General features: G+C 41.0%; 2 protein-coding genes across 2 annotated transcripts in view; both read right to left on the reverse strand.

Moving 5' to 3' along the window:
- Nucleotides 1–39: 39 nt before the first annotated feature.
- dhx32a (DEAH (Asp-Glu-Ala-His) box polypeptide 32a) lies at nt 40–7,963 on the reverse strand. Its single transcript, XM_034119702.1, has 11 exons — nt 7,405–7,963; nt 6,399–6,592; nt 5,478–5,850; nt 4,550–4,789; nt 4,365–4,458; nt 3,800–3,949; nt 2,362–2,553; nt 2,017–2,157; nt 1,419–1,609; nt 1,154–1,344; nt 40–911 (listed from the first exon to the last, which is right to left on the reverse strand). The coding sequence occupies exons 1-11, from the start codon at nt 7,663–7,665 to the stop codon at nt 716–718; spliced, it is 2,223 nt and encodes a 740-aa protein (XP_033975593.1). The 5' UTR covers nt 7,666–7,963; the 3' UTR covers nt 40–715.
- A 1,255-nt stretch (nt 7,964–9,218) lies between these two features.
- Nucleotides 9,219–23,619, reverse strand: part of LOC117473970 (disintegrin and metalloproteinase domain-containing protein 12-like) — a 76,932-nt gene continuing 62,531 nt past the window's right edge. Inside the window, 11 exon segments of the mRNA XM_034119948.1 lie at nt 9,219–10,895; nt 11,670–11,833; nt 14,574–14,816; nt 15,974–16,088; nt 16,314–16,449; nt 16,754–16,862; nt 18,037–18,114; nt 20,053–20,251; nt 20,778–20,886; nt 20,984–21,179; nt 21,738–21,827. Of these exon segments, the coding sequence (XP_033975839.1) occupies nt 10,826–10,895; nt 11,670–11,833; nt 14,574–14,816; nt 15,974–16,088; nt 16,314–16,449; nt 16,754–16,862; nt 18,037–18,114; nt 20,053–20,251; nt 20,778–20,886; nt 20,984–21,179; nt 21,738–21,827 (1,509 nt within the window). The 3' untranslated portion in view covers nt 9,219–10,825.

Consider the following 23,619-nt stretch of genomic DNA (forward strand, 5'->3'; position numbering starts at 1 on the left):
GATGTCATTTCAAATTACTGAATGGTTATTCTACATTAACCAAATTGATAACACACCTATATTTCCCTTAACATAACCTGGTAAATTATTTTCAGAAATTGGATTTTGATTGACAAAGGAAAATTATGCATTGTTAATTTGTAAAACGGCAGCAAAATCCTACATTTGAGTTTACAGTGATTTTGTATCCCAGTATATCGTAGCTACTGTTTATTAATAAATCCGTTGTAGATCAACATGCCTTGACAATCATGTGCTTTCTTAAACTGGCAGCATGTCAACTCATACATCATGATTCAGTTTCAAAACCAGACACCTATGAGAAAGACAGCTTTGCATTAAAAAAAGGGAAAATGTGAAGAGGTGGGATGGGAAAATTACATTACAGAATAGATAACCCCTCTGCTGCCCATAACAGCAGTCAGGATACTGCATTTCCAGATGCTAGCAATCAGGAAAAAGGGATTTACTGGCACAATAAGACGAAAAAAATCTTATTGGACCACAAATAATAAACAGGCTCATGATTAACATTACATTGCAACATGCTCATGACAAGAGCCAAACTTATTTGCTCGCCATGTCTAACCATCAAACAACCTTTAGGCAAAGTAATAACTTATTATTACAGTCAATGGTTTGTATCGACAGAAAAAACATTTTACATTTGGTGACAGGATTTCAGTCCATATTTTCACATTTCTTTGATTTCAGATCATTGAATCACACATCTGTCATAAGTCCGCGGCCCGATTCCACAGCCAGTGTCGTCCTGGTTGCTCACTGGGATGTCTTTTTGTTTCTCTTCACATTTTCTGGATGGGTCTGGGTCCAACATGTCCTGCAGTATGTCCTTGCTTTCACTAGGGGGCAGGTTGTAGAAGAAGTACAGGGGTGCCATTTGAATGTACCTAAAATGAAAAACAAAAATGAATAGAGTGATACTTTTTTATATCAAAAAACACAGAACTTTGCAGAGATTTTAAGAGGATTGAAAATGTGACCAAATGGCTCAGTTTGACTGTAATAACAAAAACAATCACAACATGTTTGTCTCCCCAGTGTGGTGCGTGAAAACATAATCCAGTAGAAATCAATTATAATCTGCTTGCACGACATATCTTTCAGTGAGCTAAAAAAGGGATTGGCTTACACTTGAGGGGAAATTTCACACACGGTTCTCATGCAGTTGTTCTCCGACAGAGTGTACTCGTGGAAAACGACCCACTCTGGCAGCCCCTGCTTGTGCGACTGAGCCCCGTAGCAGGACAGCGGGTGCACCTGAGCCATGTGCTTGTGTGTCAGAATGAAGTAGTTCCCTGATCCGTCCACGTCCCGAGCGATCTACAAAAAGCAGCAATCTTAAATGCTGGTGAATCACTGGAGGTGAATTCCTTAATATTGATTTTCTAAAATACCTGCATGAAGAACCCGGCCATCAGAGCTCTTTTGATGTTGTGTGTGTTGCTCTTGGTTCCAAAGCAGGGCTCAGAGATGGGAAGCTCGATCCTGTTCAGAGTGTCAGTCAACTCTGATCTAGTGGCCTCTGCTGTCTTCAGGGCGGAATGATCCAGGAAGTAATCCTGGCACCACTTTTGAGAAGTGAAGTCTGGGAAAAAAATGCATCACAATAACACAATAACAGTGTTTTAGTCAAGCCATAAAAACAAGGCCCACAGTGGAACTTACTGAAAACTCATCAGTTCAGACTTCACCTTAAACATAACATAACTTATTTGGCACACTTGATGAAGTTGACATACTTCATCAATCCTTGCTATTCCTTTTGGTAAGAAATGCAAGCACTTTCAAATGGCCTCAGTGTATACATTGTCCTATGCTAACTTGTATTCGCATGACAGCACACGGATCTATTTATCAAACATTCTTTTTTTTTGGCAACAATGAAGGAAAGATTCAGAAACACTGCAGTGAGGATGCATCAGTTTCAGAGAGTTGCAGCATGTTTTAAAATTGGACTGTATTTGCTGAGAGTGGATTGGTTCTGCCTCTCACATTGTTCTCTCTGGCTTTGTTTGAAGGCATTGTAGATGTTTATGAGGGTGAAGTGATCGCCCTCAGGGTGCTGGAACTTTCTGTGACACTGGGCTGCTTCGTGGGTCATGCCAGTAGGGGGCTCCATGAAGCAGCTTGGCGCTAGAAGACAAGGAAACAATGAGGTCACCATCACAGAGACACTTAGCAAAGAGCATCTGTTTCACTGTATGAAAACTGCAGTTACATCTGCAAATGAGATACTACAATAATGTCCAGATGCTGAATCCACAAATCAATTATAGTCTTCACTTATTGGGAACAAATCTTATTTAAAATTGGAAAGTTGGATCACATAGCACTTACCTGACAGCATCGCTGCGATGGTCAACATCTCGCTCACACAGTCAAACTCGCAGGATGCCAGCAGCGCTTTGGCCATCTGAGGGTCCAGAGGGATTTCAGACATTATGATGCCGATCTCAGATAAATTGCCATCATCATCTAGAGCTGCTAGATAATCCAGCTCCTCCAACGCCTGCATGAGACCCTCAGGATCTGCAACAGGGGACCAGACAGTTTGAGTGTGATACATTAGTTGAATAAATCCAAAAAGTGCAAAATTGTAAGTGTTACAAAATTGTCTTATCTCTTTTTCTTTCATGTTCGGTATATGGAACTGTTGATTTTTAGGGCAACATCACTAATACTTCAAAGGAGTAGTTAAAATGTAAAATAATAAGTATAGGAATAGGAAGTTGGGATGTATGCAGCATCATTTTGTTTTCACCAGTCTTTTCTAACGGGGAACTGGAGTAATATCTATGCATGCTATCTTTAAAAACGGCCAGACTCCATTGACAAATACAGTTTTTTACATCACAGAACAAGCTAGTTGGTGGTCCACTGCTGCTTAGATCAGTTCGTTTTTTTGTGTAATTGTGAGACTTTGATGGATCCAAACTAACCTTTAAATGACCATAGTCACACAATAACACTAACTAACAAATCGAAGCCGCAGTAGATTAGCAACTTCAATGTTCTGCAGGTATCTTCTACTTCAGTTCCTCTTGCAATAAAGGTTTTTGACTGAAAACATTTTCTAAATACAACATACACATGAACAAATTCAGATTTATTTTAGGTGGCTACAATAGGGTTTACTACTGCTCCATCCTCTTACTTTTGCCTTTTTCTCCTACGCCCCGCTTGAACCATCCTGTACTGCCCCTTTACAGCCACTGTAAACCATTTCACCTAACTTTTCTACACCCACTCACTTATCACAAACAATAAGGTTGCTCTTATCACAAACAATAACTTCACTTACAGTAGTGGCTTTAAGCTTTCAAAATCCTATATATCTCTTACAAAAGACACCAGTAATATATGCATATGAGGGAAAGTAACTTCTGTGCCACATTGTACAAGACTTTGGAAATACTACAGTATATTTGGCTTGTTCTTCCTCTTCATTGCACTCGTGTCTTGCTGCCAACGAGAAATTCTGTATGATCGTTAATGAGCTGGCCTCTCTCTGCCTGTTCTGTTCGTGTTAGGGCTGGTTAGAGCGCAGACAATAGTTAGTAGCAGGGTACTGTCAGCTCAGCTCAATCATGGCTGACCAGGCCCAAACAGCTACACTGAGCAAATTCATTTGTGCTTCCACTAGCCAAAAAATGACCCCTCCCTCATACACCTCTCTGGCTGTGTTTTAGGCTGGGAGAGAGATGCTGTCTGTGGGAACCAGTAGGCGGGGAATAAAAAAGCTTGTTCACTGATGTGTGCTAGCAGGCTATGTCACCTGGTCTGTCGATGAAATCACACTGTCCAAGGCCGGCGATCTCCATCCTTTTTAGGAACAGGACTGTCGGTGAGATGTTGGACTCCAGAATCTGTGGGGCTTTCTCTGCAGGAAGCTCGCTGTCTTCTTGATATAGGCAGAAACATTTACCTAGGGAACACATGGAACTTAGTGCAATAAAGACATTTTGATTTGATTTAAGTTATTTGATTGAACTCTGATGTTGCTCCTTCAGCTTTATTAAGATAAGAGAAGAAGTACTTTATTGATGCCAATTTGGGAAATGTTTTGCGTTGCAGCAGCATAAAAAGACAAGGCATTGTACATAATGAAATACAAATGTACAGTAACAAAATATAAGCAGGATATTATATATACAAGGAATGGATTATTAAATATTAAATTGAATATGTAAACTGTACAGTGTGATTTGAAGTCCAGTTATCAAGAGAAGCTATGGAGCAGAGAGTTCTCTGCCAACCAGAGGTGATTATAGTCGAGATTTCAGGTGGTTTTATCACTTGGAAACATCAGAAAGAAACTCATTATGACCTTTTAAAATTACCTGTTGGTCCAGACAGCTGCTTGCGTATGTCTGCCTGACATTGACTGATGGGTTGCAGGACCTCTGAGTTAGCTCTTATTCTTGGATTATACACCTGTAAAATGTCAAACCACATGCCACATTAACATCAGCATACACAGCATAGGTCATTTAAGGTTGATATGTTTTGTTAGGAAAACACATACCATCTTTTTCTGGACTCCTGTGTCAATGACAAAGTTGACAGACTCTGCGGCCCACCACATATCCTCCCCCTGTGTGGTAGAGAGGAAGACCCTCCTGGACTTCTTGGAGTCCGGTTGGTCAGAGAGGGCAGTAGGTAGCCCAACCCGGCCCGGGCACAGGACCACAGGCACCATCCGGCCCAGCTCCGCCCCCAGCCTGGTGCCCTCTCTCCGCAGGATGCTTTGGGCACAGTTAACCTCCTGCAGACGAAAGTTAATTCCTTAACCCATAAGAACCCAGACCCATTTCTACTTTTGGGGAAATTAAGGGGAACATAATTTAGACTAAATAGACCACATATAAACACATTTCTGACAAGTAACCCCCCCCCCCCCCATAGTGTCAGAGATCTGAAAAGTTGCATATATGTCACATTGGGCATTCATGGTAAAGTAATTCGTATTAATAATAATTTGGTTTAAAATTCTTTGAATTGAGGAATTGAATCAGCTAAATTAACTGATCATATTTCTAATTGTGACATATACGTCACTCTAGATTTTCTGAGAAATTGTAAGGTTAATGTCCCGATGTGAAATTAATGTCACAACGATATTTATCCTATTTGTTTCATATCAATTTGATCAAGAAATGTTTTCACAACAGGTTATATGTAAAGGACATGTTATGTAAGCATTATAGTTCTTAAATGGCTTGAATCCTTTAGCAACAAAAAACAAGCTTTTGAAATGGTGGCTAATTCTGGCACATGGACATCTTGGACATGTTGTTATAGGAACACAAAATCACATGACCTGGCACATGATGACCCACCAGACTGTTCAGTGTCACTTAGGGACTTCATGAGATAAAATAAAGGGTTCTTATGGGCCGATCTCAGCTTTGGTCCAGGTAAACCACTACTAAAAAAACGCAACAGTGTCTTACCTCAGCTGAGGCGAAAAACACAACAACATCCCCTTCCTCTTTGGTTCGATGGATCTCCAGCACCAGCCTCAGTGCTGGGAAGAAATAGTCTTTGTTGCCGCTGTGGCTGTGCACCGCCTCAGCAGGGGACGGGGGCTCCAGGCTGAGGAGGGGGACGCTGTGGTAGTGGCTCAGCAGCTTGTTGGTGAAGGGCGGGATGGCCAGGAGCACCACTCTGAGCTCAGGCCTCTGCAGCAGGATGTCCTTCAGGAGGCCCAGCAGTATGTCTGTGCTCACTGTCCTCTCGTGGGCCTGGTCGATGATGATGACCCCGTAGTGCTCCAGGAAGGGGTCCGACATCATCTCTCTCAGCAGCATGTCGTCCGTGCAGTACCTGAGAGAAGCCGTCGGAGGTGTTAAAGGAATACATGACGCAAAACCATATGTGTATAAATGACTCAACCTTGTTATTTCCACTGGCCTCAGCATTGAACCAATTGATCCAAAAACAGGAACATTTCTTAAAGTAAACCGGCGCTAGAGTTACCAGAAGCAAAATGATATCAAAACATCAGTTTACAAACTCATGCCGTACAATCAAAGTCTCATATAGTGTTTTAAATTGGTTAAATTGTAAGGTTTTCTTTCAAGCACATGTGTTCGGCAAGTAGTGAGCATATAGATACATGAGACTTTTGCTTTAGTTGTGTGAGAGTATGTGAACAGATGTTTTGATGTAGTTTCTCTGTTGCAGCCCGTTTTTTTGTGGGTGAAGTATTCCTTTAATATTATAAAGCAAGACAATATAACTTTTGCTTAACAGCAGCGACAACATTTGGCAGCTTCAAGATGATAACTACTTTTCATCCATGTTTAGGATCAACGTCAAAGGAATGATAGTTTGTGGATGATATTAAACAGATTGAGAGCTTATGAACAGACCTCAGAACAGTATCAGAGGAGCAGCAGGTCTCCAGAGGGATGGTGTATCCCACCTCGTGGCCTATGTTGACGTCCATTTCGTCTGCCACCCGTAAGGCCAGATCTACAGCCTGCTGTCTGCTGGTCTGAGTGCACACAACCATGCCATGCTGGTACTGGGCAGACAGACAGAACTCTGCACACCACTGAGGGATCTGAAAGAGAGTTATCACTAAATGTTGTTTTCATCGTTCATTTTTGACAGTGCTTTAAAGTTCTCCATCTTACAGAACATGTTCTATTCACATAAAGTCACTTTTTCAAGGCAAGCCTGAGGTTAAGATGCACCAACAGCTAAAACAAACAGTGACAGTAGATATCCTACGGTGTTATCGCTCATAATGCAAAATTGCTTTGGCAGCATGAGGCGGATCAGGGCTTAGCAGCAGGAGGTCCCCTAACACCCTGCTGGAGCCTTTGTGAAGCATGGCTGTCAGGCAGACTGACAGTGACACAACAGCATCTGCTGAGCTGGGCAGCCTTCACACGCTCACATAATGGTCCTCTTTGCATGTAAAAGTGGGGGTAACAAAAACGCACAGAATTGGAATCTTAAATATGGCAAAGTGGGAAGTTTGTGCTAGATACATATGGTTACGCTGGGCAGAATTGTCTTTTTAATTAAATCAAGGAGAGCAGACATGTCAAATTAGTTTTACACTGAATAGGCTGGACAAAAAAACAAGTAATGTCACACAAATTGGGTTATGCTGTGGTATTTGGGCATAGTCTGAAGGAAGTCAACATGTCCCTGAGTGGAGAAAAGTAAAAGGGAGAGCACTGTTCCTGAACTCTAATATGCCCCAAGGTCATAAAGAAGCTAGACAGTCTGATTCCATGTGACTATGTAGGGAAAAAAAATCTGACTAATGCCTTTGAAAATAAATATAAACTGAATTAATCCCTCTAAAAAAAACACTTATTAATTATCTTTCCTTATAATGCATATCAATGTGCATATTCTTACCTGTGTACCCCTCCCAGTCTTTGCAGTCCCGGACACAATAACCAGTTGGTTGTTTACCAGAGCATCTTCAAACTCGCACCTGACCCTCCACACTGGCAGAGTCTTCCTCTCTTTCAGTAGTTTGTAGTAACGCGAGGAAAAGGGCAATCCATCGAACCGATTTAACTCCAGATCATCTCCAAAGCCAAATAAATCTTCGGCAGCACATTCCTCACTTTCAGGGCAAATGTCTGACTCCGCTGAATTATTTTCATCCGACATGACACATATGTATTTGTCAATTCGGACGAGAGCTGACAAAGGTTTTTCCTACCACTCCAACTATCGATCCATTTCGTTTTTTAAATGTGATATACTCAAAAAAACGTACAATTGATCTTGTACTTGGACAGATCAGGTGATGAATGATCAGAATGATCAGAATCTCTCAACTCGGCTTCTTAATTTCTAAAAGTATATTTATTTAAGCTGTTAAAGTTTGATGTTGCTCTGCTTGAGGCTGGCAGACGCGCAGTGCGCACCGGCGCGTAATTTCTCCCAGCGTGGCTGCACACGTGTTTTGATTTGCACAGGGCTTCATTATTCACAACAATCACGTGTGAATGACCCATGAAATTATGACTTTAATGTTCCCTTATAACAAATCCAAACATCCTTTAACATATCTTCCTTTACTCATTTTATGATTAAAATAATAACAAATGTGATGTTTCAGCTACTTAATAATGTATGTGCAATAAAAACAGTAGGATTTAAAGCTTATGGAATATGAATATTCATAATCAATAAAAAGGTTCACCATGCAAGGTTTGCCCTCTCTTGATTAATACACAATACATACCTATTAAAAATTGCTTAATGTTAAGTATGGCTATCTCAAGCCATAAATATGACACACTATCTATCTTGTTAACGTTTTATTCATGTTGTGAATAAAACGGTTTATAATAAAAAATATATTTTGGTGGACTATTTTTTTTTACAAATCTGTGATTCTAAAACCAACAAGTACCCGTTTGAGCTACGATTGTATATTAGAAAATACAAAACTATTAAAAATACTTTTTCAACAACGCAGTACAACCATGAGTACAACACTAACCATCAGCAGGCTGCAGCTTGTCCACACGATGGAGCTGTTTAGTCCTTATCTGTCCAATGCCACACATGGGGAGTTTAATTGAGTTATCCTAAACTTTCTAAATATTTAATTCGATTTGTTCAGATACTTAACTAGCCTAATTGGCTCTACTCTCTGTAAACATATAGCGTACTTGTCTAATATTAAAGCATACAAATATATGTAAATTACTTCATTATGCTTTAAGCCTTCAGCACTAAACAAAATTAAGGCTATGGCATCCCAGCCTGCTCCCCTTTTTTGACAAATATAACCTGTCTGCAGTTGCAACTTTTTAACAAGAGGATTTTGGCTGAGTCCGTTTTTGCGAGATCATCATTCACAATGTGTGTCCTTCCTTGCATGTGGAGCTTCTTAGATTTCTCATTAGCAATTAGATTGTTGTCATGTACTGTTTTCTGAACATCCTTTCACACACACTTGACTCCATCAGGTCAGCAGCAGAGAGTCCTGATGGGCAGCAGTGAACACACAATCTAATATGGATTGAAGCAGTATTTGGATCACTTACAAATACCTCAGCAAATTGCTTTTGACTGTTTCAAATGAGCTTTGAATGTCAGTGCCAAATGGGAAAAAGCTTGTAACCTTTCTGAAAATAAGTATGTAAATATGTAGTAGATTCTTTACATGACACACAAACATCAAACACAAAAACGTTCTCAAGTGTTTGAAAAACTGTTTTACTAATACTGCATGAGTGTTCAAATTACCATGACCAGATACTTAGTGTGTTTTCTTTACATAGAATGTATCAAACAATCATTATAAAAAAAGCATTCTCCATGGAAATGTGTTCACCTGTAACACAACATACGAGAAACATATGGACTTAACATACATTCAGGTGACAGGACTCAAATACTGCCTACATGGACACATAGCATTGAAAAAGCAAAAGTAATCAAAGCACCGAGTTTAAAACTAGTGCATTATAAAAAAAGATAGCAGTATCAAAAGTAAGAAAAGTTCAAAGTCTATTTCAGCCTACATATTTGTGAACAAGAGCTGTGCTTAAAGGAAAAGTTGCTCAGTGTGAATGTATACATGCAGCGCTGCAATTCAGTAAAATAATAATCCTGCAAAAAGGATGAAAGAATGTTCAATCACTCAAAATACAGTTTATGTAGGATTGTATATCTGGCATGTAGATTGTTTTAAAAAAAAACTCATCTTAATAGCCAAATTTAAAAAGCACAAAATATAGAAAAATGCCACGTTACTTTAGATGAAACTTAACTTCAGTGGCAGAAAGAAATCAAGACATGTGTCCTTGTTAACTCGACTTTACCCCGTTACAATAAAATCATGATTTGTAATCCACACCTCAGTGCCTCTAAAAAGACTCCTTCGTGGCCTCAGCTTTAAGAAAGTCCTTCACTCAGAGTCCTCGTGTAGACAGGCACACAGGGAGACTCTTAAAAAACACACATGACCTTAAGCAGGGCAATATTTCTGAGACGATTACTCCCTCTGAGGAAAAAATGCTTCCTTGATCTCGCTCTTTTGGATCCGTGTTCAGTCCATACCTCAGTACCCAGATCCTTTGAGTGAGCCTCCTGGGTCTTGTTAAAAAAAAAAGGAAATGGCAAAGTGACAGTTTCCCAAATCCACTTGTTACCTTTCCGAAATATAAATGCAGAGGAGACAGACTTGTAATTCAGCTGTCTATTGAAAAAAAATCAGCCCTTTCTCCCCAGAACACATTGCTGTAACATCGCTTTTTCCTTTTCTGTAGTTGTTTCAAGCCTTATCAAAACGGTGAGCATTGCTCTTCAAGAAAAGCCCATCTGTGTTTTAAATGAACTAGAAGTGTTTTTTTTCATCATTGCACAATACTCCTTTTCCAATTCTACCTGTAGTTTACAGATCAAAACCATCTTGTAAAAGGTTCCCTTCATTTAAACACATTTAATAAAATCATCTCTGCAATCAGAATATCACATATTGGATTCGATTTCCGAGACCTTTCCGTGACTGCCCTTTAAAAAAAAGGTGAAACTGATGCAAACGACAAATTAAAAAAATGTGCTACCGTGTAGTAAAAGTGTCTGGCACAGTGCATTGCGTGGCAATAAATACACAATATAAATACTTTACATGTACCTGAGCTCAGACTCGTAGCACCATTCAGGGACAGAGCACCAAAAGGGACGTGGCAGACCTCCTGATTCAAAACTCAGACAAGCCGCCATCTTTTGTTTTTAAGGATTTCAGAGTTTTCATAGTGCAAATTCTTTAAGTGTCTTATCACAACATTGTCCCATCCCGGCGAAAGTCTCAGCTGCTGTATTTGACGTTGGCAATTATGCAAGGCTTTGGTAGTGTTGGAGGCTGCTTGGGACTGGGTCTAAAAGAAGGAGAAAGAAATGTGTTAAAATAATGTTTTAGTGAGTGTGGCAGCTTCAGCAGTGTGTTTACATATATCTTGTGACGGTTGGAGTTTATTTAGTATTTATTAGTCAATTTATTGAACATGTTAGAAACAAAACAAACAATAATAATAATTATAACAAAGAGAAGCAAAAGTAAAAAAAAACATTCAAGGTATAAAAAAAAAATTCTCAAATAGTTTCTGTCATGTTCAAAAGGGGCAAGAAGAAGTTTGAAAACCTTTCTGGTCCTACCCCCTCTAGCGTACATTCTTCATGAAAATCAAAGTTTAGGTCATCGTCATCCGTGATATTTGATTCATTGTTTTAAACAAATCATTTTTTTGTACAAATAAACAACAAAAAATAACTTTTACAACGACAAGAAATAGCAAGCAGCACCACTTCACAGGTCCTGCTCATAACCATTCAGGATTTGGATTCCAAATAATAGTTTTAGTTTAGATAAAGTTGCACAGTATTTCAGCTCATCATTAAAGTTATTCCACAGATGAACACCTTTTGTTTTGATGAAATTAAGTTTAAAAAAAAAAATGAAGTTTCCTCTCAACATGTGTATGTTTTCTCTCCGTGTGAAAAGTCCCTGGACATTATGAGGTAATTGTTGATTTGCGACTTTAAACATCATTTGGATAGTTTTTAAAGTCAACCAGGTCTTGTTTTAGTGTTTTTAGTTTGATAAATAATGTATTTGTTGGTAGTTTTATGTATAATTCCTATGGCTCTTTCACCTGTTGGGATGTGGGATAGGCCGCAAAGGTCTGGGTACACCAGGTGTTGGTGCGGGGCCACAAACAGCCGAGGCCCCCCGCATTACAGAGGGACCTCGCACCACACGAGCGCTCCTAGGATCGGCCGGAAGGGGTTTCTGAGGAGGACTGGGCTTCTCCAACTCCTGAAAAAGAACAGAAACAAACAGATAATACCCGAGACTCTCCACCAGGTGGCACTCACAGCTCAGGCCTGTTGAAGAGTCCTCCTCTCAACTCTCCATGAGAGGAAGAGTCATGTGGTTTTAATCTTCTCCTGAGGACTGAGATCATGATACAGGCCTGCTACCTTGCCCCCCCCCCCCATCTGTTCTCCATTCACTTCTTCCTCCTTGGTTGAAGAGAAACCTCCCCAAACATCACAGAGAAGAAAGAGCCAAACAACCGAACCTCAGACCTCACTCACCCGTGGAATGAGGTTTGCCAATTCAAAACACCATTCCTTTCAAGTTAAAATTAACTCTCGGTCTGTAATGAAGGATATGTATCTCCTTTTCATCCATAAGGCCACATCATGACAATCTGCTCTATTGAAGAACCGCTGCTAATTCATCTCCTTGACAGGCCAGGACTCTCATGCAATGGGGACTCCATCCAAAAACATCACAAGAGTAACAAATGCTGGTAAAGTGAAAATGCAGGCAAATAAAAAAAAAAAAGCATGACTGATACGGTGATTGAAAGGCACAAGATGTTCATTCTCACAAACCCCAGTCTAAAAAGCTACATCAGGTGAAGCTCTCCCTTTGGACAATTCTTCCATGCCCCCAGCAGAGAGCTTTCACTCTGGGAGACAAAAAAAGAAGCTTTATCAACGTCTGGGAGCTGCCAAACAGCTGCTAAAGATACTGTCGGGGAAGTCTGCTGCCAACAGGCATCACTTTGAGTTTCATACTTTGACATTAAATAGGAGCAGCTGAGAGGAAAGATCTTCTTCCTGAAGTCAAAACAGTGCCAAGAACTGTAGCACTGTTATAAGGGTGTATGACAGCTACGAAGCTTTGTCTAATAAATGGAGTTCTTCAATGGCTCTTCAAGGTGTATATTTTAAAGCGAAGCACATTATACACTTTTTGAAAACACCTTCACTAGAGCTGTAGCTGTAGTGTTTGATCATTAAAGCATGTCAATGGTCTACGAAGGCTAAAATCCCAATGTTCCCTCCAGAGTTTCTCTCCGACACACTCCCCCTCCTGCCTGAAAAACCTCCATTGGACTCCTTTGTTTACTTCTGTAACATAATGACATCACTATGTAACACTTGCGCTTTTACTGGATATCGTTCCAACACATTGTACGTGATAGGCTAAGGGCAGGACATCTATAAGCGATTGACCAATCCCAACAGAGCCAGCCAGCCAGCTAACCAATCAGAGCAGACTAGGATCTGGTTTCAGACAGAGGGTGAAAAGAGGTGCTGCAGCATAGGCAGTGTGAGAAAAATAAAGAGCTTTTTGGACATTAAACAATGTAAACATGTCACAGTAGTGGCACAAATAACAAATATGAACCTGAAATTGACATTATAGGGACCCTTTAATTCACGTTGTTCCTGATCGTTACAATATCAGTGCAAACTAAAAGGTGTCATTCTGTGAGGCTTTTTACGGAGTACTGATTTATTGCATCATATGCTGTAGTTACATTTATGAGCTCTAGAACAATGATGTACTTTAAAAGGCAGAACTCCTTTGTGACCCCTCCAGTAATCTGTGCAAGACCTGAATATCATTTTCTGTTTAACTCAGCGCTAATTAGCCTGACACTGGTGTGGCATCTTTTTGACCTCAGCTCCCCTGTGGCATCATTTACAGGGCTGTCTTTAGAGGCTTTTTACTGTCAACTACTCCCAGGATTTGTTTCAGGCTTCAACGATGATTTCTCAGCCACATCTCGTCCTTTTCTCGATCTCTCCGTCAATTTTAAATTTGACTTATTCGCAATTCCCGTGCTGTAACAAATAATCATTACTATTAATTATCATTAGTGATTCGTTTCTCAAACAAAATGTAAGGTCATTATTAAGGTTATTCCAGTTTGTTTTAGTTCGATTTTAAGAGTTTGAACCATGTTTTGATGATTACAATTATCATTTCTTTGAATTGCAATTATTTTGTCCGGGATAATGGTGATTTGATATCATCCTTTGCTTTTAACAGACACTCCAAAATGAAAAAAGCAAATCCACTCATTTGTGAGACTGGACTCGGTATATGATTTGGTTTCTCTTGTGAAATTTGATGAATCGACTCGTTCCTTTGTCTCTTGATCACTTTGTCTTTCTGTCTTTTGGATCGTCTCTTATAGCTGTTTCTGCCTCACTTTCCCACAGGGTACAAGTCAAACAGGATTAAAGCGAATAAGAGTCTTTGAGAATCACTGAGTGAGAGAGATTTAACACCGGGAACTTCTGGCTTTCTCTTCCCCTCAACTTTGACAGCCTGCAATGCCATAACTAAACTCCATGGAATACCAGTGGCAGCACATTTACCACCCTGTGCTATTTGGACATACTTGCAGTTGCTGTTTTATCTTGTCTATTTTCCCCCCCTCTGTACGTCTGGCTCTATTTTGTATTATTTATGTGGTGGTTTGAATTGTAGAATTGAAGTCTCGCTCCGATGACGCTACCTCTTCGGCTAAACTGGTTATTTTATGAGACTGTACATAACTGTCACCATGCATATACTTTTATAGGACGCAGAAGAACCATTAAACTGGTCGACATGGTGACACCCGTCTGAAGGTGCAATGAACAACATCATTTCTCTGGTTAGGTATTATGGGCTGTCGTTGGTACAGATTACAGTGAGAAACATCGTCAAATAAAATGTTTCCAAGTGAAGGAACGAGGCAGTCACTCACCATGACCATCCTGCAAGAGTTATGGCGTGACGCGCTGCGAAACGACGCCCCCCTCGGTGCCACGTGGATGTGGGGGGGGGGCAGGGGCGGTCTAGGCAGTGCGGGGCCGGGGGAGAGGGACAGGGTGAGAGACAGAGGGACAGGGTGGCTGAGGTGAACCGGGGGGCACTGGGGCAGTCTGCGCAGGCTGTGGGAGGGGTAGGGGGGCGGTGGGGGCCCCGCCTCTGGACCCCGGTGTGGAAGCTGCAGAGAGATGAAAGAAAAAACCAGCAGAGTCAAAAAAAAGATGCTTTGTGTAAAAAAAGAGAGTGTCTGCTTCCTATCAGAAACATGTCATGTTAACCTCCTCCTCTTCCTCTGCCGGTCTTCCTGATGCTGTCAAAGATGTATAAATCAAACGCTCCCACTTGCCTGCTCAATATTCCCCAACTCCTCTTCAGGTAACCTATCATAGGAAAAACCAATACTGGGCCAGAAGCACAGACTTGGCCTCATTCAAAAGGTGGACATAGCTAAAGAGCCCACACACACACACTCCCTTTTCTGAGACACATCAGACATAGAATAGAGCCAAAATATGAGTCTGCCTAGTATTCGGAGCCGGCCAGATGTGCACAACTCAAAAACACACAATGTAACATATAAAAAGCACGCACACACCCTCTCATGCAGCGGTTTAACACAGCTCCCGACAACTGGAAAATGACCTCACCTGCACTGTGCTCACATCAAACAGCCTTACATCCTTTCTCCTCTTACCGTTGACCCCAAATGAAAACCACATGCTGCTAACTGAAATCTCACGGTAATGCGCAACAGCTCGCCTCGCTCATGTGCCACCCTGCAGCACAAATGTCAATTCTGACACGGCTCCTCTTATTCCAGCAACCCCCCCTAACGCCATCGATCACAGGTCTCTTCCCATTACAAAGCTTGTCAGCGCAGTAATGGAGTAGTGATCTGGACACAAAAGTCATTACAGCAAAGAATTCCTGCTCTGTCTGGCAATTATCAGTAACAGGATGACTTTATACCTCAAGTAAGCCGCTGCATCTACATTCGTTCATTTGGGAAACGCACAGATAAATCAATTTCCCTCTTTACAGGCAGCTGTTAATGACAAGAAATGTATTGTGGACACACTGCTCTCAACAGACTCCCCAGCTCCTCCACATAAAGCGAGATGATTTAATTGGATTTGAATGAGCTGACATTTGTGGGAAAACAACATGTCAATCCTGATGAGAGTTGTTTGTGTTCACTAAACAGCCATGGGCATTTTTAGGAAGAATATTCCACAGCCTGTATCATCTGTGAAGATACTGTAACTCCACCTGCAAAAGATCTCCATCTGTGTGTATGTAATGAGCCTGTCAAGAAAAGACGTTTGATTTAGTGACCTTGAAGACGGTGGCCGCGTGAGGGAGGGGCGGGGCCGGTCGCGACGGAGACGCCGTGCTCAGCGACGGAGGCTGGTTCGGAGAGGAGGGTCTGCTGATTGCAGCGCTCACTGATCTGGAATTTGAAGAGGAAATGATACATCTCTGATATATACACTGTCCTCTATTAATCATGCATCAGTTACAATGGTAATACGTTTCAAATTACGAAATCAATTATACACAGCAATTGTCCCACCCAGCAGCATCTGACACAGATTGATGCTGCTATGAATGCTGTGATTAAAAAGTATGATGATGACAAATGATTGAATTATGATGGTATTCAAAAAACAAACACCTGAGCTTCTCAATTGGGTTCTTTTTACTGGTGAAGAGCAGTCCCAGTACTGTTTTCCTCTTGATGCAGATGATCAGACCGGCCCCCAGCACAATGAGGAGAGCCACCAGGATGCCCACTGTCAGACCCCCACTGTCTGCTCAGAAACACACAGGAAATCACCGTCAGTAAGGTCAAACTCAACGCCAATATTTCTGCAGAACTGTATTTCAATTATGTATGTGTTACCGGAAACTGTCAGCAAATGTTGTGTTTTTTCCTACCATAAAACACAGGCTTTTTGTAAGGAAAAGTCTGAGTTTTGAGATGGGGAGGTGGAGAAATCTATAGTTTTAGGGCTTGTTGAAATGCTCATACATTCAATGCTCAAGACATATAACATAACATGACCTCACCTACAATAAATAAAGCCATTTGTTGTAATTGAGTTGTTGACTTACTTGCTAACCTGATGGGGCCACTGTCCAAACTGCCCCCAAAACCAGCCTTGTCACAGAAGGGAGGTGCCCAGTGAGCCTCACAGTGACAGTTCTTGTTGTTGTTGCACACCTGAAGAAAACCAAAACGACATTTAATTGGGATATGAGCCCAAAATGCATTCAATATGATCCTTTTCTTTGTTTTCAGGTATTTGCATGAAAGGTTATCAGCGTTGTCCCTTGATACGTTCTTCCTTTCACATTTGTATATTCTTTAAATGATTAACTCCAAAGGGATACTAATGTACAAAAAGCTTGTCTTCTTATACGTTTAGCTTAAAAGTCGTTTTCAGTCTGGGTTATTGTCTCAGCGCTAGATATCCCAGTCAACAAACACTCATGATGACGCTCTGTGTGCTGCAGTCGACCGCTGCTAGGATCCACATGGCAAAGATGTCTGCTTTTAAAACGAGTGCAGACTTTAAAACCATTTTTTTTTCTCTGACTCAGTTCTTCCTGTCCTGCAGAGTGGAAGAATGGTTATGTCTAAGAGGATTCCCCAGCAGGGTAATATGGAGCAGGTGAGGGCCTCTTTCCAAGGCAACATCTTGATCTAATCCGAGCCTGAAGGGGTGCTGTGTCTCCTCGAGGAGTAACATCCTTTTTATTTCTCTGAGTAAAACAGTCCTTGGAGCTTTATAGAAATGTCTTAATTGGAACTAGACAAACAAATATGGCCCTATAATATCTGTAGATGAATTTTAAGAGACTGTACAAACTGCTTCCTGTGCAGCTTTGATGCAACTTCAGTAATAGTTAGCCTCTGGGATCTACCAGTGAGTTTAAGGGCCATATATGTTATCTCAAACGGGACCACCCATAGAATTTGATGGGTGGCATTTTATAAAAATGAAAGTCAAACTGCGTGTCATTGCTCCGAGCGTTTATCCAAATAAAGCCTGGCCTTCAGATTTCAACACAGTTTTTGGGACAAGGACGAGTGCCTTAGAGTATGATGAATGGCACTTACATCTGAGCACAAATGAAGCCATTATATCTAATTGATTGAACCTTTCAACAACCAGGATGATTGATGGCAAGGCATTGTAATGGCGCCTTACCCACCGTATACTGGACAAATTTGAACATATTACAACCAAAATGGGCTGCCGTGTGAAGGAGGAATTGGTTATTAGGAAAACAACTAATCTGTATCAATCTCAAACCAATCGCTGGTTTGAGATTGACAGCTATCACATTAGGACCTCACATTACTGAAAAACGATGAATGGTGATGAACTCACCCCTTGACCGCTGCACTTGGCTGAGCAATCGTGCCCGCCAAAGACGCTGACGTTCTGGCACTGACGATTCAGACACATCTGAAGCAGACAAAGATATACAAAAAATGGACAGTGTGAGTTCAGCAAGGAAAGATCTTTAATATTCTAAACCCTTTAATCTTTTAAAGGGAAAAGATCAACAAATCCAGCTTTCTTCTTCTTTCAATTTACAACTGACGAACCTCTACAGCTAAGCAACATGAAATATAATTAAAGGTCCGCTATTATACTCTTTTTCATCAATATATTATAGTTCTAAGTTATATACAAAACATGTCTCTGAAGTGTTTGGCTCCAAATACCAAACAGATCATTGCAGCATCCCATAATCCCCTCTGTTTCAGCCCTGTTTCAAAAGTGCTGATTCTCTGTCTGTTACTTTAGATGAAAATAAGGAGCCACTCCCCCACGCCCCTCTGAGAGATATTTGGTTAAAACACAATGGTGCTCTAGGAGGAGATTCAGGTGATAAGGGGGGGGGGGGGGGGCGTGTTACCTTGGTTGGTTATTGGCTAATGCTTACACAACCCAAAAAAACGTTATGACATCATAAAGTGGCCAAAATCTGATCAGCTCATTTTCAGACAGGTTTTTATATAAATGGATCAGGACAAAAAGAGAGCAAACCTTTTTCCTGAAACGTTCAGAATCTCTTTACACAGAGGGGACACATGTTTATGTATAAAGGACATGAAGAAGTGAATTATGCATAATAGGTGACCTTTAAGTGAATTAGCATTTTTCAAGAATGAATTTAAAAAGCTTCTCACAAGTTGTATTATGTGGCTCCTTAAAGGCACCACGCCCAAATATATCCAGGCTGACTGTGAAGATGAACTTGGCATCAGTGGGCACAGAGAGTTTTGCCAGAACCCTTGACAGATGAGGGCAGAGGGCGGATCCCATAGAGAAGTACAGTTAGACTAAATGGAGCCACTGCATCATTTAAGTGACCAATGTCTGAATTGATGACCACAGGAAGATGCCAAATAGACTGTAAAATGGTGAGTCAATTGAGTGTCTGAGGCTGTGTGAGTCTGAAATGACAAGATGACACACTCTGAAGAACCTCTTAGAAAGTCTTAGTCATGGACTGTCACTCCGCATCACTTTTTCCACTCCTATATCCCAGCTTTTGTGTTTTCACACAGACACTGTAGCTTACATTACTATAAGCGGTATTCAAATGCTTCACTTGAGTGATATGTCTTCAGTTTTTCAATGCTGTCTTAAAACAATGCTAACACACTCATGTGCACTTAATCAGATTTTGGTTTCTGTAATAGGTGGATTCTGCACTCGTTACTCTGTGCAAAATATGCATTCCAAAATAAACCCCTATTTCTGGTACTATTCCTACACTGAAGTAATTACTGCACCAGGAAACTAACAAAAGGAAAGTGATTTTCATGGTGAGTATAAAAAGGAGGAATGATAACGGAATGTCTTTTGAAGTACATTTGGGCAGGTTAGTATTGTATTACAATGGAGAACATATCCTTAACAAGTAGCAAATAAAAGCATAGAAGTTGAATTATTATGACTTGTTTTGATATCTTCCCACAACATTAGTCTTGTACTGTTTTATGTCTTATTGCTAAAAAATTATTATGTTTTAGGATTGTGCTCTTTCTATAATCAACACTTGTTTGCACCTTGTAAAGCATCTTGTAAACATACTTTTTTTAAATGTGTTATATACTGTATACAGTTATTATTTTTGTTATTCCCGGAAAATGTTCTAAATGTATCAATGGAATGGTATGAATGCATACAATTATGTATGTATATAAAACAGGTTAATGTAGCGAAGTAAAAATATTAAGTAGTAGGCAGTGAAACAAGTACAAGTACCTTAATATTGTACTTAGATCCAGTACTTGTGGTTGAGTAAATGTACTCTGTTACTTTCCACCTGTGCTAATGAGTGTGTTACATGTCTGGCTGTATTTAACGGTCACAGGCCTCAGCTCTCACCAGTCCGTTTCCACACTTGGTGCCCGTCAGCACGAGGCCGGGGTCGGGCATGTCATCACCCAAGTAGACGTGCGTGCCTCGGCACAGTATCCTTCCCCCTTCCTGCATGGGGATGTTTGTCTCTATGGAAACAGCGTTGGTACCAATTACTGGGCGGTTAGCTCCTCCTTGACACTGGATTTTGCCACATTTAGCATCTCTGTAAACAGAACGAGCAACAGGGAGAATAACAATGTGATAATTTAATAACATGTCACTGTTTTCCCAATAGTGTAGATATGCAATTACTCTCTATTTCCATCTATTTCTCTCACTGTTGCTGTCCAATTAGGGAAAGAGCGGAAAAAGACAGCTTGTTTATGATGTTTCAGACCACAACCTGAAAGATTTTGACTGCATTTCACCAGGTTGCTCTTCAACCTTCAGTTAGGTCTGCAACTAATGAGTATTTCTATAGTTTAACATGTCAGTTTTTCTTTTTTAATCAATAGTTTAGTCTGTTGAATGTCAGAGAAAATAGGAGGAAGGCAGATCTCAAGCTGCAGTAGCCCGATGTAACATCTTCAAAATATTTATTTTGTGAGTTTAACAGTAATAGAAAGAAAAAGAAAATGGAGAAAATGCAGCAAATTCAGGTGGTTCAGTTGTGGAGAAGGGTAACTACAGCATATGCCCTCATACAATGAAATACATTTGTTTATTTCCATGGAAACGTCAGATCTTACCGTGCTTCACATTTGCTAAATGAGCCTTTAGAGTCCTTGCCACAGTTGCCGTAGGGGTCCCCCGCCGAGTTAACCCTTTCAAAGCAAATGCCAGGAGCTGCCTTTGCTCCTACGAAAAAACAAAAATGAAACACATGAAGGAGCTGGCTACCATCACTGAACTACTCAATGACGAAGAGCAAGCTGAAGGGGACTGTTGCACACACCTGGGCCCCACAGAGTGATGCATTGCTGCTCGTGGGTCTGGCAGATGCCGTTATAACAGTATCCGTCCAGGCTGTGGCAGGCGTGGCCGTCATGCAGGTAGACGTTGGAGGGGCAGTGGGGGCTGATGCCGGTGCAGAACTCGGGAAGATCACAAGCGTTGCTGGATTCACGGCATGGAGTTCCAGCTGGCTTTAGCTACACACAGAGTGAAGATTAGATCATATGTGTTTAGCTTGATGGCAGTAAAGAGTGAAGTCCTTCCTTCCTGTAGCGGTCAGACTATATAACCACCACGGCCCCTGGTAGACCCCCACACACACACAACAACACAGACTATGCTAGTTTCAAGTTTCAAGGCTTTTATTGTCATTTGTACATAGCTATAGTGTAGATATGCCAATGAAAATCTTAGGTCACAGGCTCCTCCAACAGTGCAACACAATAACACAGATCAAATAGTTAAATAGTGCAAGTAAATACAAATAAAATAGAATAAACACCCCTTGCTGTGAAATATAAATTGTGTGCAATATATATATATGCCGTTAATAACTTTGTAATATATACCTGCTATATCTTCAGAACTGTTACAGGATGTGTATTTTGTTAATTTTTTTTTTTTATGCATGCTTCCTAGTTAACATTTGGCTCTTTCCTGCTGTAACAAATGTACATTTCCCCTCTGTGGGACGAATAAAGGTATTCTGATTCTGATTCTGAGTGTCATGCCTGGCTAATCGGGCCACATCCTACCTGACAATCTTGGCAGCATTGTCCGTGCGCACAAACTGCGTCCCCCTTCAGAGTGCAGGTAGTAGCATTGCAGCAGGGATTCATACATTCCTCCAAATGGAAATAGAAGAAGGCAAGCGCAGAAATGGGATGAAAGTGAGGGGGAACAAAAGTAAAGAAGAATTAGCACAAAGAGATCATATTTCACCTCAGAGCAAATTCTCACACGTTGTTATCAGAGGGGATGCAGTGCTAGCAGGACTGAATTCTGTACCAACTTAGTACTCTTGTAGAGGAAAGGCAACAGCAGTTTCTAGTTCTCTAAAAACAACAGTGTATCCATCTGACAGGAATTACAAGCCCATTTAGACCCCTGGAACCATGAGCTGGATGGCAAAGGAAATAGAGAAATGGGGAGAAAAGGAAAATGTCTTACAAATAAGCAAAAATATTGGGTGAAAGTTCCAGTGTGTGGGATTTAGTGGCAACATGTGTGATGTGAAGGGCTGAGTCTAAGCAAACAAAAACACAACAATTATAAGATTAAGGGGACTTAACTCTAGAAAACCTTGTTTTGACATTCCATTTATATTCTTAAATCCTCCATCCGTTTTGCAGCCAGGAATCAAACCCATACATGCTTCTCTGTAATAGCAGAAACTCTTCTAGAAAGTCCTTTTTCTTAATACTAGTGAAGCAGTCTGCTATGTTCAACCCATCAGTGAGACACACACTATATCTGTGCATCCCTTTAACATTTCCCAATTCTCCATGGAGACCCATCTGTTTCATGTTGGCCTTTATCATGAGCGATGCCCTGTACCAATCAGCAACTCTCTGCCTTCTGATACAGATTAAAGAAAGTATTCAACCAACGCTCAGCTCAGACACATAAGATGTGTCGGCGTGTCTGTTTGTGCATGTACGATCTCACACACAAGGCAGGCTGACGGGACCCTCGGGAGTCATCTCTCTCTCTACAGGCACTAGGCAGCAGTCTGAGCACACTGTTCAGCTATAAAGAGGAAGTGGATGGCCGGAGCTGGCAGGGGACACAGCTGACATGATGGGCCTTCCTAGAACTTCTTTCAGCCTGAAAACTATTAAGGGCCTTTCCCATGGTCCCAGGGGCCAAAGGAGGCGTAGGAGTCATGTTGAAAAGAAGTTGCCTGTGATTGTGATGAAAAGGACCAAGGCTTTTTAATGAGGCTTTTTAATGGAGGAGAGAAATGCTGTCTGAGCGCTCTGATCTGGCCTGGGTTGGCAGGATGCTGCTCAACTCTGTGGAGAGCTGCTGGCTCAGTTCTGAGGGGCTTATGTCAGTTCTTTGTTTTGAAGGACAAGTCCACTTTCAAAACCCCCCGGCTGAAGCCTGAACAGAAAGACAAAAAGACTCCGAAAAGGTGTAAACAAATCGTGTGAGACAAGGCGTCCTCGCACTCAGGCTATTATATAATTCAAATCTTTCCAAGTCATCATTGATGTCTCCTTCATATTTCATAATTCTGTTATTTTGATTGTCAGCTGCTCCGTGATGAACTGTTTTATCATCCCAGAGTCAGAGCAGTTAGCAATGTGTGCCACCATTACGTCTGTGCATGCCAATGCAGATTCATTTAAATTATTCACCGACTGACAGGGTGAGCTGTCAGCGATGTTTCCTCTCAGTGAATTGTATCACCATCAGCCAACCATCCTCCCGAACACATCTTCAGTGCAGGGAATGAATACATTCACACTCATATCTCTGAGCTCTAAAGACTGTGTTTGAGTTACGAGAGCTATGCGCTGTTAGCTTTGAAACCACGGTGAACTATTGTTTTTTACTATGGGAAATATTTGGTTTGTGCCATGCTTTTGTCAGTTACGCTAAAAAAAAACCTACTAGCGCTTCTGCTTATTT

Source organism: Trematomus bernacchii, unplaced genomic scaffold, assembly GCF_902827165.1.
Source record: "Trematomus bernacchii unplaced genomic scaffold, fTreBer1.1, whole genome shotgun sequence".
NCBI lineage: Eukaryota > Metazoa > Chordata > Actinopteri > Perciformes > Nototheniidae > Trematomus > Trematomus bernacchii.